At 44.2% G+C, this 17,447-nt stretch overlaps 1 protein-coding gene across 1 annotated transcript; it reads left to right on the forward strand.

Moving 5' to 3' along the window:
• Positions 1-3,027: 3,027 nt before the first annotated feature.
• kcmf1 (potassium channel modulatory factor 1) lies at positions 3,028-15,060 on the forward strand. Its single transcript, XM_061260864.1, has 7 exons — positions 3,028-3,265; positions 8,833-9,000; positions 9,655-9,794; positions 10,015-10,116; positions 11,265-11,442; positions 12,685-12,961; positions 13,469-15,060. Exons 1-7 carry the CDS (start codon positions 3,247-3,249, stop codon positions 13,725-13,727), a joined length of 1,143 nt encoding a protein of 380 aa, XP_061116848.1. The 5' UTR covers positions 3,028-3,246; the 3' UTR covers positions 13,728-15,060.
• The last annotated feature ends 2,387 nt before the right edge of the window (positions 15,061-17,447 follow it).

Below are 17,447 nucleotides of genomic sequence, written 5' to 3' on the forward strand. Positions count from 1 at the left end.
TGGTAGAGGCAACCAGATTGTCAGGCAAAATTGCCTGATACTTTATATCCATTATATGGAATCCATTATACCATTGATTTTAACCAGTGCCCCTGAACCTCTGGAATTAAAACAGCCCCAAAACATGACTGACCAACCATCATATTTCACTCTGGGTATGAGGCACATGCGTTATGCATCTCTGTTTCAATGGTAAACATGCCAATGCTGTATCTGACATTCAATTTTGTCTCAGACACAAGTATAAGTACGTTCTCTGATTGATACCATGTGAAGTCATCTCTCATTGGCCAAAAGAATCTGTTGGGATCAATGAAGCTCATTTTCTTGATGACAGCACCATGCTCTGCATCAATATTATATATAATACCAGGGCCATCGTCATATTCAACAACCCACCACTTTCCAATAACTGGTGAGATAATTACCACCACACCCTCACATTACCATTGCAGCCAAATCAGTGTTGGGAATGACTGTTGTGGGAGTGACAATAGTACAATTCTTGGCTATTAATGGCAAGGTATTTAGCATGCTGAGGCATTTAATTCCAAAATTAAATCTTTTGGAAAATGAATATTTGGAAATCTCAAATGTGTTCTTTTATACTAACACACACAAGAAAATAAACATATATATAATAAAGTCTAGGGTGCCTAAGACTTCTGTATATTTTGTATAAAAGTATATATATATATATATATATATATATATATATATATATATATATACTTATCATACTTATATTATCATACTTACATTACTTGTATTTTGGAGTAAATTTAAGTATTAGATATTTTTTTAGTTAAATAGATTTGTTTGTTTTTTAATTATTTATGTTTTTCTTAAATTACATAGTGAAAGATCAACTCTGATCAACAACAAAAATATTAGATTAAGGGGCAAATTTTATTTTAAAAGGATGGAACATTCAAAATGGAATAAAAACCGGTCCACCATGGCATTGAGTTTGTGACTGCTGCTGGCGAATATTTTACACTGAGTTCAACGATCTTAGAGGGAAAAAGAGTGTGCGATCTTCCGTCACAATCCCAGTAGCAGGTCTTTGGCGCCCTCCAATGGCTACATTTATTAATGCAGGTTCTGCCGTATATCGCACAGGACAAATTCATGGTGGTCTCTCTCACAAGTATCGTTGAGAAAAAGCTAACTGACACACGTAGTAAAATCCATCCATCCATCATCTTAACCTGCTTATCCTGAACAGGGTCGCAGGGGGGGGTGGAGACCATCCCAGCATACATTGGCGAAAGGCAGGAATGCAGCCTGGACAGGTTGCCAGTCCATCACAGGGCACACATGGGCAATTTAGACTCTCTAATCAGCCTAACCTGCATGTCTTTGGTCTGAGGGAGGAAACCGGATTACCCAGAGGAAACCCACATGCACACGGGGAAACTCCACACTGAGAGGCCCCGGCCGACCAGGATTCAAACCCAGAACCTCCTTGCTTGCCGCCGCACGGAGTAAAATAACTAGACGATAATTTAGCTACATGGCAAAATAGAACTATTTCTAGTAGAGCATCTAGAATCAACTTTAGATTATTAATATTAATATGGATATTAAACTGTCATTCAACAGGAATGTAATATGTATTGTGGATGTAAGGAATTACATAACTTTTATACATAGTCCCCCATTTTAGGGGGACAAAAAACATTAGGACAAATTTGCACAAATAGTGTGCGTCATAGTTATACAGCAAGGTGAAGTGCCCTCAAATTGGGTTTTGAGGGATTTGTTTTCATTTGAGTAGAAATACCTCATGAATTCAGAATTTCAGAAATTCATCATAGTGTTTCTGTTTCTGTTCATCACAGCTGTCACATCATCAGTGAAGACAAATGAGCCAGTTCCAGTGTCCATCATACATGCCTAAATCATAACACCTCCACCATGTATCATAGACGAGGTGGTATGCTTTGGATCATGAGCAGTTACCTTCTTTTCCATCACTTTTGTACAGGTTAATACCAATCTCTTCTGTCCATAATACTTTGTTCCAGAACTCTATAGTTTTACTTACTTTGTTTTAGCAAACCTGGACATTCTGCTCTTGAGGCTTACCAGTTGCTTGCATCTTGAGGTGAACCCTAAGAGGTTATGTTGGTGCAGTCTCCTGGAAAGTATAGCTTCCTAACAATACACTAACCAGTTTTGACACACATAATGTTCTGATTATGTCTCTGATTGATTTCCTCTGATTTGTCAGCCTCACCATGGCCTACTTTACTGGCATTGACACTTCTTTGGTCCTCATATTGAGAAACTACAGCAAAAGACTCAAAATGCCAAACATATAATCAACTCTAGACTTTTTGTTAGATTTCTTGTGGATGAACTACTGATGCAACAACATAGAGCTGGGCAGGAAACAGCTATGCAGCCAATTGTCCAATTACTTTTGGTCCTGTGTATGTATTGTGTATAAAAATGACTAAAGTTCCTACATGGATCACCCAATATGGATATAAATACCCTCAAATTAATGTCTACACAGTCTACACTTTCCAATCATATTCATTTCAAATCTATCATGCCGGAGAACAGAGCCAACACAACAAAAATGTTGGCCAAATACTTATGGACCGCATCGTAGTTATATATCATGAATAATTATTTATTAGTAGTATACTGTTAAGTGTAATCTGTGCAAAAGAAGAAAAATAACATTCCTGGTCATAATTTTAAATGACTCGTCATTTATAATTAAATAACTTCCCAAGAGTATCAAGGGGATTCTGTCGGTTTGGCGAGTAGTCTGGTGTTCGGGTGGGTGTAGAAATAACCTCCCATTGGAGTGGATGGTGAGTAAACTGGTGTTGGTGTGGCTAGCGAGCAGTGAGGTTATTGAAGAATCCTTTGGAAAATCCTGCTTTATTAATGCTTGGTAGCTTCATTCAAAACACTTTTTGGAGTTTATTCCTAATTTTGAAAAATTACTTTATTATTCTTATTCTTGTTCTTTACACACAGTCAAGATAGCAGAGAACCGTTAAGCATGTTGCAAGCTACTCCCCCTGGTGGTTGGGTAGCGGTGCTGCAGCGCTCCATCTGTACAGCGGTGACAGACGGCGAGGGGGAGGTAAAGAGCTGGAAGCTCCGATCCTTCATGAGAAAAGAAGAAAAAGAGACCGAGTCACGGCTTCAGTTCTCAAAAGCGGTATCTTCTTGTGTGATCCGTGCCCGGGAGCCCGAGGAGGGGGCTGTGTCAGCGTCTGTATGATGTCCCGACATGAAGGTAGGAGAAGAAAACACAACTCGCTAACGTTACTGTGCCGGAGAAGCGGCCAGCGAGCTGTTAGCATGCTAGCTGCTAGTCAAGGGTTGCCATGTTTGTACTGAGATGCGCTGGATGAAGCTCATGATGGCCGCCGCCATGCAGTTTCCCTCAGGCCGCAGTTTCCCCCTTTGCCCAGGGTCCTTTACCGAGCGAGCTGCAGCTACCGAGCTGAGGTCTGCATGCGACGAATGAGCGCAGAGACGAGGCACAAACATAATGCTAACGTTTCGCGGAGAAACCGTGGCAGCTATCGCCCCAGTTATGGAGAGAGGACTCGGTTTGTATTCTCCGTGATCTCGACACAGGCCACTTTGGCTTGGTTGCTTGTTATTACCGGGTTGAAATCGTGGATCTGCTGCGGCCGTTCAGACCCTGGCCGCGGAGGTGGTGAATGCACTGTCATTAGGGGTGAGGCCTGACGGCGGCCTTCTCACGTAAGAGGCGAGTTAAGCTAGCCAGCTAACGTTAGGGAACTAGTTTAGATGCTAGGTAGTGTTAGGGAACTGGTTTAGCTGCTAGTTGAGGGTTGGAAACTGGTTTAGCTGCTAATTAACGGCAGGGAACTGGTTTAGTTGTTGGCTAACCTTAGGAAATCTGTTTAGCTCGCTAGTTTAACCGGCCATTTGGCGATTGGCTGCTTTACAGTCAGTAACTTAGTTTATTTTTTTTAAACAGAATATGTAATACATCGCGAACTGAAGTTAAATGGTTGTCGTCCGACAGTTTTTATGGCTAACCAGCTGTTTATGTTCGGCTTTATAATGTATTAATGATTCAGATCACCTGTTTCCGCCAGATGAATATCTTACTGGCTGTATAGCAGGCTAACTTACCAATGGCAACGGTGGTTATGTCGTAGCTAACGTTAGCTAGTCTACCAACTGAATGTAATTAGGCGAAGTTACCTGCCTAAATTAATGTGTAATCTGGGGAGACAGTCAAGTTAATCTGTGTGATTGTTCAATGGCTGGTGAAATCGATTATTATTTTTTAAACAATGAGTTCTTTCGGTTAGGCCTCGCCGGTTGCGCTAGCTAACAGTTAGCTCAGCAAACTGCACATAATCTAGTGCTTAGCAATATGCTTCTATAGCGCGTACCTTGCCAAATTAGTCCTGAATGGTTTAGACAGTTTTAACCAGTACTGCTACCTCAGTTAATTAATTGCTTACCCATGGCTGTAGTTTGTCATTTTAACATTTAAAAAAATATACAACCACATTTCTAGGTTGTCTCAACTTGTATATAAGTCCATGTGCTCTGTAGATGAGTGACAATGACTCAGTTGGACAAGCTAATCTGATGGAATCTTGTTTCTATCATTCTTGCACCTACTAGACGATGGGCACATGCAGACAAGGCTACTGGACATTTGAGGTGATGAACTAGCTACACAAGTTTTCAGATGGAGTATTGTGTAGTTCATGCCACCCCAGAACAATGTTTTTTTTTTTCATAACTAGACCTATCCAGTAGCGGAAAAACCCCACCCACAAATAAAGGTTGTAATGTAAAGAGTGTGCAAACTATTCCTTGTTGTGTTTTAATTTAAAATTTTAGTTCCTCTACTTACTTTCAAATGCTCATTTATGAGTCTGGCAGATCATGTGAAAGTGACATTAATGATTCTTTCCCATACTTTTCCAAACAATTTTTTCAAATAAGAGAAAAGTATTGGGCCAAAGTATAAAGTTGTCTTATTGTATGGACATTTGTCCACGCTATTCAAAGTGAGGTCTGTGTATCTGAAAAGGAGAGTAAACCTCATTAAAGATATGATTTTAAAAATGTTAGATACACAATAACAATGGCACAGTAAGTCAAAAGTACATACCAAAATAATCTACAGGAGCCAGAGGCAGACGCTCAATCCCTAGTGTCTGGGTGTAGCGAGTGGTGGGTGTTAAGGTACAGTTAGAGGCAGATGTTTTTACTTACAGGTAGGTGTTCAGGTACAGTGAAAGGTGGAGGCTCAGGCCCAGGGATTGTGGGACAGTTGGAGGCAGGTGTTTAAGCCCAGGTGTTGAGGTACAGATGGAGGTGGATGTTTTAGCCCAGGTGTTGAGGTAGAGATGGAGGTGTATAAGCCCAGGTGTTGAGGTAGAGATGGAGGTGTATAAACCCAGGTGTTGAGGTAGAGATGGAGGTGTTTAAGCCCAGGTGTTGAGGTAGAGATGGAGGTGTTTTAGCCCAGGGGTTGAGGTACAGATGGAGGTGTTTTAGCCCAGGTGTTGAGGTACAGATGGAGGTGGATGTTTTAGCCCAGGTGTTGAGGTAGAGTTGGAGGTGGATGTTTAGGCCTCCAAGTTGTAGCTCCTAGGATCCACTCCAATGAAAGCTAAATTGAGGGTTTTGTGAAAACTGGTTATTTTAGATATGAAAGCTCCATTGGCTCTTCCGGATAGAGTTTTCCTTTTCATTCTGAGTGTCTTGGTCATGGTCCTCACCTGGGTCTCACCCTGGTCACCTAATTAGTTGCATTAGTTAAATGATTTGCAAGCTCTACAGTAGGTGGTTAGTTGGCTCGTTAGAATTGGTATGCAATTGCTGTTTGAGCCATTCAGCATCATAATATGCCCTGAGGGTTTTTCGACACCAGCTTTGACCAGCAAGTGATTGACACCTGGAACAGCAGGAGATTCAGGTCCCCATCCAGATAGAGGCTTCAGTTAAGCCGTAATTAAGAAGGGATTAATTGCTTTGAGTATGAAAATCCTTTATTGGACGAATACAGTTGAACATAGATTGTTTTTCAGTGCACTAAGAAGGCGCAGGACTGCGGATATGCCCTAGGGAAATGTCTGTGAATAAGCCATACACTCAAAGAGGCTGTCATCTTCTGAACTTCCTGCAGTTGGCTAGTTTACAGACAACGTTTTTTGTCTTTGTTTAGTATATTTATTTATCCCTGGTCTGCCTCTATCGGAAAGTTCTCCCAGAAGGAAGATTGTCTGCAGCTCCTTCAGGGTAGACTGCGGATGGTGGGGAAGTTCACTAAACTAGTGGTTCTGAACTGGGGGGGGCACAAAAGGAGATCTCAGGGAGCTGCCAGGGTGGTCTTGAGCCTCAGTCAAAAAACATCAAGACATAGGTTAAGTAATTATTTGGCGAACTAAATGACAGAAATTAAGCGATTCAGCATATATAAAATGTAATTACATTTTAGTTTCTGTAGATATCACTTTCATTTTCTGTTTGCTGTGAAAATGGTAAGGGAAATCTTTTAAAATAACTTTTTATCGGGTTGAATTGATTAAGCTTGACTGTATTGGACTGTGTGCTGATGGAGTCGTGACGATGACACAAGACCGTGTGAAAACAATCATGTGTCCAAAATCACGTGTGAGGAGTACATATGTGAACACTCAATATGTGAACTATTCAAATTATTTCGCTTATAAGATGAGGGCATGAAAAGGTAATCTATGCAATGTTTTATTTTCATATGAAAATGGTAGTTCACATTTGGAAAAAGTCAAATTGTGATATGAAAGCGGGGGCACTGGTATATTTCCGTGCAAAACCACTCGCTGGAGACTCGCTGTGCTAAACCACTCGCTGTGCTAAACCGCTCGCTGTGCTAAACCGCTCGCTGTGCTAAACCACTCGCTGTGCTAAACCGCTCGCTGTGCTAAACCGCTCGCTGTGCTAAACCACTCGCTGTGCTAAACCGCTCGCTGTGCTAAACCTCTCGCTGTGCTAAACCACTCGCTGTGCTAAACCACTCGCTGTGCTAAACCACTCGCTGTGCTAAACCACTCGCTGTGCTAAACCACTCGCTGGAGACTCGCTGTGCTAAACCACTCGCTGTGCTAAACCGCTCGCTGTGCTAAACCACTCGCTGGAGACTCGCTGTGCTAAACCGCTCGCTGTGCTAAACCACTCGCTGTGCTAAACCTCTCGCTGTGCTAAACCACTCGCTGGTGACTCGCTGTGCTAAACCAATTGTGCCAGCAATGTTGGTGTCTCAGGATGGAGTATGCACGGAGCACACATTCAGTTTGTAAATTAATAACCATAATAAACTGCTTGGGCTGTGCTTACCCGTGACTCCATGTAAAACATGTTGTTGTTTTTTTAATAACATTATCTACAAAACGACAGCAGTTTTGCTCAGTATTATTTAAGTGTGAGCCTATGGTATTACTGTGTGATTAACTAGCGGTGATAATGTAAGTTTGCGGTGTTAGTGCGAGTTTACCGTGTTAATGTGAGTTTACATTGTTGAGGCTACTTTACAGTGCCAGTGTGAATTTACAGTATTTGTGTGAGCTTAGTGTCGGTGTGAGTTTACTGTGCTAATGTGAGTTTACAGTCTTAGTGTGAATTTACAGTGTTAATGAGTGAGTGTGAGAGGCCTACAGTTAGAGCTGAGATGTACCTTAAGCCGTAAGTCATACAGCAAAGCCCTTCTTAGAGTTAGGGTGACAGTAGTCCTCCAAAAGCTTCTAGTTCCACTATTTCCATGTTATAAAATGAGTGCTAGCTACCTAAAACAGGCATCACCTGTGCAAGGAAATGGGCTCAAAAAAATAATAATTTGCTCCATTTTTTCCCCAATTTGACGGACGTATACTTGCTGTTATAAAGCTTGTGTTAGAAAGGGGAGGCCCCTCTACTGCTGAGCAGTGCATAATTTAGGCTATTCCTGGTCACTCCGGAGTACAGCTATGGTTATATAGGAACATCCCCTTTAATCTGCAATACACAGTATAGACGGGGGACAGAATGTTCATTGTTCTGTTAAAGTAGCACGTTTAATAATAGTGTTGCCCCTAACAAGTTTTACAGTGCTGCAGGGTTGGCATTTGAATTGTAAATTAAGTTTGTTTGTAAAATTTCAGTGGGACTACAGTTCAGCATGTTGCATTATGGCCATCCATGTGTATGGTGCCAAACCTCATTGGAATTATGACTGGAAGAGAGTGCTATGGTCAGATGAGACCAAAATTGAATGTTTTGGCCATACACACCATGGACATGTTTGGCGGCAAATTGTAGGGGAAGCCCCTCATACGTACTGTCTAATATGGGTGGGTCAAAAATCCCTCCAAATGTCTTCTCTAACCTAATCACAAATTATATGAAGATTTGTGGCTGTCATTTTTTCCGGGGGTGTTTGCACAAAGTATTAAACCAGGGGTGCCAATAATTGTGGAACCTTTTTTCTGGGAAGTAATTCCTTAATTCATTAATAAACTGTTCTATTTTACGCATGTTGTAAAATAAAGTCAATAATTGTATTTTTTATTGTTATTATTATTATTATTATTATTATTTTATTTATAGCACTTTTTGTGAAGATTCATCAGGGGGACCAATAATTCTGGAGCCCAAAGTATATTTGTGTGTTATCTGCAGTTCTATTCTTGTTTGTGTTATCTGTGGGTGTGCGTGCGCGTGTGCGTCATTTGTCATCTTATGTTATTTGTGTATGTGTGTGCGCAACTATGCGTGTGTCTGTCTGTCTGTATATGTACGTGAATGGTGGGTTTCAGAAGCTGAATGGTATTCTCTGTCTTCCAGGTGTCAGCTGTGATGCATGTTTAAAAGGAAACTTCAGAGGGCGCAGATACAAGTGTTTAATTTGCTACGACTACGACCTGTGTGCTTCGTGCTACGAGAGTGGGGCCACCACAACCAGACACACAACAGAGCATCCCATGCAGTGTATATTAACCAGGGTAGATTTCGGTAAGTACCTGATGCACCTGTTCCATGGGGAGCAGTGGCTCATGGGTCGTTCCCGGGGTAAATGGACCCTTTTTAACGTAGACCTCTCAGAACTTTCTGATATTTGATGCTCGTAATGTAACCCTGAAGGAATGACCATTGGTATGCTTTTGTGTGGGGGGGAACACAAACCATCATTAAGAAAATTAGGGACACAGTGTCCATTTTGACAGATTGGATATTTTTTTTTACGTTGAAGGTATACCTATGGTCATTGCTCCAAGGTTACATATGGGTGTCAAATTGTTTAACACACATTAATGTGGTAAATTCACAGACACTGTAAACGTACATTAACACGGTAAACTCGCACTGACACTGTAAACTTACACTAATGCCTTAAACTTGCACTGCCGCCCTAAACTCACATTATCACCGTGAACTCGCATTAATAGCGTAAACTCAGACTTAAATTATCACTGCAACACTGCTATTGTTTTGTGGATGATGTTATTTGCGGAAAAAAGAACATCCATGCACCCCTGGAATGATCTTCATGGAAGAATTATACTGGGCTGCCCGGGTTACCCTCCGCCTTATGAAAGGAGGGCATACTGTCCAAAAACATGGAATGCGATTGGCTGTTTGATGGCACATGGTTTTCTGTTGCCGCAGACTTGTATTACGGCGGGGAGGCCTTCTCAGTGGAGCAACCTCAGTCCTTCACCTGCCCTTACTGCGGGAGAATGGGCTACACAGAAACATCTCTACAGGAACACGTCTCTTCAGAGCACGCCGAGACCTCCACGGAAGTGGTGAGTCCCCATCGGGCTTACGGAACCGCCCGGAACCGCACCCCCACCCCCCCCCCATGATGGTTTCCTCGTCGCTGTCTGGGCATCCGTGTTGGGATAAAACTGATAAATACACCGTGACTTATAGTGCTTGTCATAAATGATTTGTGGTGGTTTGCAGAAATGTAAGATGCGGTGTTCAGAGCTGGGTCACTGTTTAGACTACATGTCTCTGTTTCAGATCTGTCCCATCTGTGCAGCACTACCAGGAGGTGACCCCAATCATGTAACAGATGACTTTGCTGCACATCTCACACTCGAACACAGAGCACCTAGAGATTTAATATCCTTTTAATTCATTTGCGGTTTGCTTGGGTTCTGCTCTCGCAGCTGTGTTTGGAAGTCCACTGGGGTGTTTGTGTGAGTCTAGTTTGTGTGTGGCATATGCAGTGTGTGTGTGCGTGCAGTGTATGCCTTACATGTATAATGTGTGCAGTGTGTGTGGTCTATGCAGTGTGTATGCAGTGTGTGTAGTGTATTCGGTTGTATACAGTGCATGTGTCGTCTATGCAGTGTGTTTGCAGTTTAGCAGTGTGTAGTGTATATCATGCAGTGTATGTGGGCACTGTAGTAGAGAGTATGAAGTGTGTGAATGTGTACGTGTATGCATGTACAGTGAATTCCATAAGTATTAGGACAGTGGTACTATTTCTGTTGTTTTGGCTCTGTACTCCAGCATGTTGGATTTGAAATGAAACCATGAAAATTAGGTTACAGTGCAGACTGTCACCTTTACTGTGAGGGTATTTACAGCCATATTTGGTGATCTGTGTAGGAATTGCACACTTTTTTTATACATTGTCCCCTAATTTTTGGGAAACAGAAGTAATTGGGCAGCTGGCTTCTCAGCTGTTTCTAATTAGTCAGGTAGGCTACATTCCGAAGAAAGTTTTCAGTATCTTGCCTTGATTGGGACTGTAGTTGTGCCAATGAAAGTCAAGGAAGCCATTATGAGACTGAGAAATGGAGGGGGGGCTGTCAGAGACATTGGCAAACAATAGGCCTACTGCAACAGACTGCACTGTATGTAGCTTACTGCAGTGGGTATTGTGTACAGCAGTGGGTATAGTGTACAGCAATAGGTATTGTACTGCAGTGGGTATAGTGTACAGCAATGGGTATTGTGTACTGCAGTGGGTATTGTGTACTGCAGTGGGTATTGTGTACTGCAGTGGGTATTGTGTACTGCAGTGGGTATAGTGTACAGCAATGGGTATAGTGTACAGCAATGGGTATAGTGTACTGCAGTGGGTATAGTGTACAGCAGTGGGTATTGTGTACTGCAGTGGGTATTGGGTATTGTGTACTGCAGTGGGTATTGGGTATTGTGTACTGCAGTGGGTATAGTGTACAGCAGTGGGTATTGTGTACTGCAGTGGGTATTGGGTATTGTGTACTGCAGTGGGTATTGTCCTTGACCTGGCTGCTCAGGATGAATCGAGCGGAGTTCGGCATGTGCGCAGGATGTTTCACCCTGGCCGGGGCCTGGGGGGGCCGCGGGCACGCCGATCCAACATGCACTTTACCAGCAGCTCCACCGGGGGGCTGTCCACCTCCCAGAGCTCGTCCTACTCCCCCAGCAACAGGGAAGCCATGGACCCCATCGCAGGTAAGCAAGGAGGACGCCCTCCCGTGCGAAGTACGCATACCCGCGGCCGCACAAACACACCCTCGCCGTCGTAGGTCCGTCACGACCTCTCTCAGCTCTTTCGCTGCCATGTTGAAATGGCCTGCGGAGCTCATTCTTAGGCCCAGTTAAGCACAATGTGTGCAGTGTTCCAGTCTCTCATTCCCAAAGTGTGTGTGTGCTTTACTGCCATTCTGGAATGTCATCCTTTTAGTTTACTGCCAGGGCCCAGGTCTGACAGTATTTCTCCAGCAGAACCAGATTTTCCTCCCACAGCCATTGTGCTGTGAGCGACAGCAGAACCAGGTCATCTGCAAGCAGATTTCATTTTGTTCCTCCTTCTCATGGTTGAAGCCAGAGGATGCAGATTGCTCCTACGTGATCATAGTGATTTATGTTGATGTTGAACAATGTTGGACACAAGCTGTGGGAAACGCGTTCTTTTGGGTAACTAACTGTACAGGTGGGCTGGTGTGCCAGGACCGTTGGGACAGCGGGTTTGGGTTCCTCCCAGGCTGCATCTGGGCAGCAGAATGGAGATGAGTCTTCGGGCTCAATCGCTTATTTTCGACAAGGTCCGACATCTGTAAGGGCATTCCAACCCATTAAATGTTCCTTCCAGGAGCTAGAAGTAGAAGCTAGGAACTTCCAATCCTTCCTTAGAGCAAGAAAACATCAGCGCAGAAGTATTTTTCTGGAAAGCCTGATGTATAAGTGATCAACCTGTGGATCCGCCTCTCTCCATCTGCCACGTCTATAACTGATGTGCCTTTGAGCTGACTTTTGAAGGAGCCTAATTTGCCTGATTCACGTTTTTCTTGATTTCCCCATCTTTGTTTCTTTTTCTTGCCACTTCTCGTAGCCTGTCCCGATGGGTGGAGCTGGGAGTAGATAAAAGAGAAATGAGAGATTGGAATGATGCCTTCTAGGCATCAGGGTCATTCTTTCCTGGGCGAGGCGATTAATGCTGCATAATTTTCCCTGTCTCTCTTTCCCTCTCTCTCTCTCCCCTCTCTCTCTCTCTCTCCGCCCCCCCTCTCCCCATCCCTCTTTCCCCCTCTCCCTCTCTCTCTCTCTCTCCGCCCCACCTCTCCCCATCCCTCTTTCCCTCTCTCTCCCTCTCTCTCTCCCTCTCTCTCTCCCTCCCTCCCTCCCTCTCTCCCTCCCTCTCTCTCCCTCTCTCCCTCCCTCCCTCTCTCTCACTCCCTCTCTCTCTCTGTGCAGAGCTGTTGTCTCAGCTGTCGGGCGTGCGGCGCTCTGCGCAGCTGAACTCGGCCGGTCCGTCTGCGTCTCAGCTGCAGCAGTTGCAGATGCAGCTGCAGCTGGAGCGGCAGCAGGCCCAGGCAGCGCGGCAGCAGCTGGAGACGGCCCGGAACGCCACGCGCCGCGGTAACCCCGGCAACATCAGCACCAGCGTCACGCAGACCAGCACCAGCGCCAACCCCGCCCCCTCCGACAGCACCCCGCCCTCCTCCCACAACTCCCAGTTCCTCCTCACCAGGTGAGTCCCGCAGCGGTCGTCCGGTCCGATCCCCCCGCGCTGGGTGTGTCGCAGTGAGGTAAGGCTAGTCGTCTGGTAGTCAGAGGGTCGCCGGTTCGATCCCTCCGCCCTGGGTGTGTCGAAGTGTCCTTGAGCAAGACGCCTAACCCCCAATTGCTCCCGATGAGCTGTTTGGTACCTAGCATGGCAGGCTTTTTCCATCGGTGTGTGAGCGTGAGTGAACGGGTGAATGAGAAGCATCAATTGTAATAAGATAAGAGCGGTTGTCCGGCGGTCGGAAGCTTGCAGGTTCGTTCCCCCCCTGCCCTCCCTGGGTGTGTCAAGACAGCGCCCAGGGCAACCAAGACGCCCAGTTCCTCCCCACGAGCCGATCGGCAGCCCATCGCCCTCAGTGCGCGCGCATGCGCCAACGAGAGGCATCGATCGAAAAGCGTTTCGGATAAACGGTCCGTTTACCATCGACCGTTTGCCCTGACCCCTCCTCCCCTCTCCCCCCGCCCCTCGCAGGCTGAACGAGCCCAAGATGACGGAGGCGGAGAGGCAGGCGGTGGAGAGCGAGCGGGCCGACCGCAGCCTGTTCGTGCAGGAGCTGCTGCTCTCCACACTGGTGCGCGAGGAGAGCTCTTCGGACGAGGACGAGCGCCGAGACTTCGCCGACTTCGGGGCCATGGGATGCGTAGATATCATGCCTTTAGACGTGGCCCTAGAAAACCTAAACCTAACGGAGAGTAGCAGAGGCAAGGAGCCCCCCGCCCCTCCTCTTTGATGACATCACACCTCGCAGACAGTGTCCCGTGCTGTAACTGCCAGTGAGAGTGGACAGAAGTTTTTTTTTTTTCTTTTTTTTTCTTTTTTTTTCTTTTTTCTTTTGTTTGTTTGGGTTTGTTTTTTGGTGATTGTAATTTCAGGTGTCACCCTTAATACATTGTGTACATTCATAAGAGGCTGAGTGTGTGTGTGAGAGAGAGAAAAACATATATATATGACTATATAAAAATTGATAATCAATTCCACATAACTAATTTTTTTTTACTTTAGCAGGTAAATGTAGGTAACAGTGGCAGAAGTTGCTCCTGATTTAAAAAAAACAAAACAAAAAAAAACTCCACATTCAGAAGAGGAAACTCCCCATCTCTAATGAAGCTGCTGTCTGTATTTATCAATATTAATAAATAAAAAGTGCTTGGATGGTTTACCATAACTACTGCATGAGGTTGTCGCAGCTCGCATGAGTTTTAATGGCTTTGTCATTAAAAACCCCAAAGCTTTCTTTAACTGTTTTTAAGGGTTACCTGAAAAGGATTTTGAATCAGATATAGTAAAAACAATTGAGGAATATTTTTATTTTAAAGACTATTCTGCACCTACAGTAGCTTCTTAATGCAATGTGTTCATCTCGCGGCAGAAATCCCCCCCCCCCCCCCCCCGTGATGACATCACTGGTCAGGTGACCCCAGTCTTCTGTTTGTCTATGGTCCTCCCAGTCCTGTGCTACCAGGAGGTGGCGCTGTTACCGAACTTGTGAACTGCCACAAAAAAACATACAAACCCAATTTGGAGGCCCCGGTGGAACTCTTGACACAAAAAATATATATATATCAAAAAGAATGGAAAACACATTGCTTCTGACTTCATATATTGTGCTGTTTTAGTGATAAGCTGTTTGAACACCAAATGTAGTTTTACTCATGCACTGGCCCTGCCATTCTCCCCTTCTTGTCCCTTTTTGTTTTTCTTTTCTTTTTGTTTGTTTTGGTTTTTTTTCCCTCTCATTGGTTAGACTCTCTGTGCGAGAGGCACCCCAGGTCCAGGTGTAAGGGGAGGGATGCAGGTGTTTAAAAGAAAGACGTGGTCTGTCGCTCTCTGCTAACAAAGGCACCTTCTATTTATTCTGAATTTTGTCTGACATGATTGTTTTGAACGCCTTGTGATTGAATCATGCCTCCATGCCTATACTCCTGTGTAAAATACGATGAGATGTACATTGAATTTGTGCGTTAACTTTCATAATGGTTGAAGGACATGGGCGGACTTTCTTTTTTTAAATGTAAATTTAGAATACAACAATAAAACCTGCACACAGCTTTTGATGAAACGGAGCACACCTTTCCTGAGCTGCTGTTTGTGTGTCAGCGTGCACGCATTTGTGTTTGTGTGTGTGTGTGTGTTTTTAACTATTCCAGTAGCTCTGCATCTCTGCCTACTAATCAGGGCTTCGTTTGACTGTCGCTTCCTCACGGTTCCGTGTTTGGAGTGTGTGGTAGCGTTTTGTTTGTTTGGTAAAAGATCCACTGTTTGAGAAGAGCAGGTGCTAGTGGAATTATAGTAAGGCCTAAAGCTGACGTGTGCTTGATCAGGTCCTTGCCCTGAATAAGACCAGACATCACAGCGCAAATACTTAAAAGCAGTGTAACGTTTCTGACAGCAGTTTCGTATATCTTCTTAATTTTCAATAATATTACGTCCTACACTGCCAATTTCAATGATGCATGAAAGCACCCCTTTGCATTGCAATATCAGAAGTTGAATGAATGTTTCTTGCCAGCATTATACACCTTTGTAGACTTGTATTTCTGTCACTTTTAGGCCAGGAAAGTTCTCGCTGAATCTTTTGTGTATTTAAGTTGATGAACCTACCTGCCTCGATTGCAATAGCTGTGTGTGGTACTGAAGGACATGTTTGATTAGTGAAAGCAGCAGACATACAGTAGAGCAGGGCTGACCAGGACTATTCCTGAAGATCTTCTGTCCTGTCCGTGTTAATGTCAACCGTAATTTGGCAGACCCGTTTCTACTAATTAGCTGTTGAATGAGTTGCGCTTCGTTACTGTTGGAGTGTAAACCTACAAGATGTTAGATCTCTAGGAACAGGACTGGGCAGCCCTGTCGGAGAGTGTTGTTGGCCAGTACTGTGACACCTGCAGGCTCCACTGCTACCATAGTTCCAGTGGTAGTAAAACGGGTAATAGGTGAGCCGACCGGTAAAACCGCTATTGTGGAGGTGGCACGTGAACTGGAAGGGTGTGTGTAATGCACGTGCGCTCTCAGATAGCAGCCAGGCACACTGACAATGGGGAGTGGTATCTACCCATTTGCGATGAATACTTGAATGATTTAATCGGGCGGACCTTTCCATCCATCGTCTTGTAAGAATTGGCTTTCGCAGGGTCCATAACAGCTGCGGCTATGACAGGCAGTGAAAAAGCCTTGGAGTCTGAAGAGAAGGTATGAAGGTGTAAGTAATTTTAATAAGAGAATACAGCATATTCCACTGCAAATTGGTCCCACAGGATTCTGCATTGAATGCTTTACTCCACTAGAGGGTGCCAGTGAGTTTTTTTCTTAACTGGGCTGTTCTCTGACCAAGTGGTATAGAAGTAGCCCATTAGTAAACCAAATATTTTTTCCAATAATAAAAATATTTCTAAATTACTACATTGGATCATTTCAAAAGTTGCATATCCTTCCACGTTAGTAATTAAATCTATTAAACCAGTGAGCTGGATTGAATCACATATGTTAATCAATTAAAATATAAACCATATTCAAATCCAAATCATACATTCTATGTCAATTGGCTCTTCGAAGCAATTTTTTTCACTGTCAAGTTTCTTAAAATTACATTTTCTGCCAATTAGTTTTATGTCTGGACATGGTGGTGTGGAATAGAATAGCTGTACCAAGCTACTTGTGTTCAGTAGTTAGAAATTAAAAGTTACATGCTCTCAGACTGTTTTTATAGAAATACAGACAACCCCCCTGTCCATACAAACGTGTGGTTAATCTGTTCAAAAATATCAGATTTATTTATAGAAAATATATCGCCGTTTTATCAGGTCCTTTTATGTCCAGAGAACCCCAGTTTTGTCCCTTGAGGAGACAATCATAACCATAAGAGCTTAACCCTAACTCCCAGTACAGTAGATCTAATGTCACGGCCAGAACCATCCGCATTCTGCCCGTACGGCTCTTGCTGTGACATGCCCACACTTGGTTATAAGCGTAGCCCTGCAGCACGCTGACCTCCCCTCTCGGTGCTTTAGGAGGGGACAGGGGGCAGGGGACAGGTTCTCACTGGCTCTTTGTTTGCCGACGTTGGCCTCCAGCTTCTCTGCTATTTATTTTAGTCCAATCGTCTTAAAATTCCACTCTCCCTCCCCTTTGGAACAGAGAGAAGTTCAGCCGTAGAGCTACATAATCTCACAAAACCACAGCCCTCATCCTCCACAGAACTCCGGCTCCATAAATAAACTGTGGCGGACACTGGCTTCTACTGACGCATTGTCTCTCTGGGACGCTGGCGCACCCTGTGGCAGAGGTGGAAAGTCCAGTGGTCAGAAAGTAGGAGTCTCGTGGTGTGCTTCTTCCACTGCTGAACTCAACCAGCTAATTTTCACACAGCCTCCTGACTGAAGGACTATGCTTATTAGCAAATGTGTGTAAACTTTCATCATGTTAACTGGACTGTACGGCCTTTCAAACAACA

This window comes from Conger conger, chromosome 11 (assembly GCF_963514075.1).
Source record: "Conger conger chromosome 11, fConCon1.1, whole genome shotgun sequence".
NCBI classification, from domain to species: domain Eukaryota; kingdom Metazoa; phylum Chordata; class Actinopteri; order Anguilliformes; family Congridae; genus Conger; species Conger conger.

What these genes read in the sequence shown, in the direction of transcription:
- kcmf1 (XM_061260864.1), top strand. An exon ending in ACAGAGCACCTAGAGATTTA is followed by an intron (nt 10,117 to 11,264) that starts ATATCCTTTTAA and finishes CTGGCTGCTCAG; the next exon opens with GATGAATCGAGCGGAGTTCG. An exon ending in AGCCATGGACCCCATCGCAG is followed by an intron (nt 11,443 to 12,684) that starts GTAAGCAAGGAG and finishes CTCTCTGTGCAG; the next exon opens with AGCTGTTGTCTCAGCTGTCG.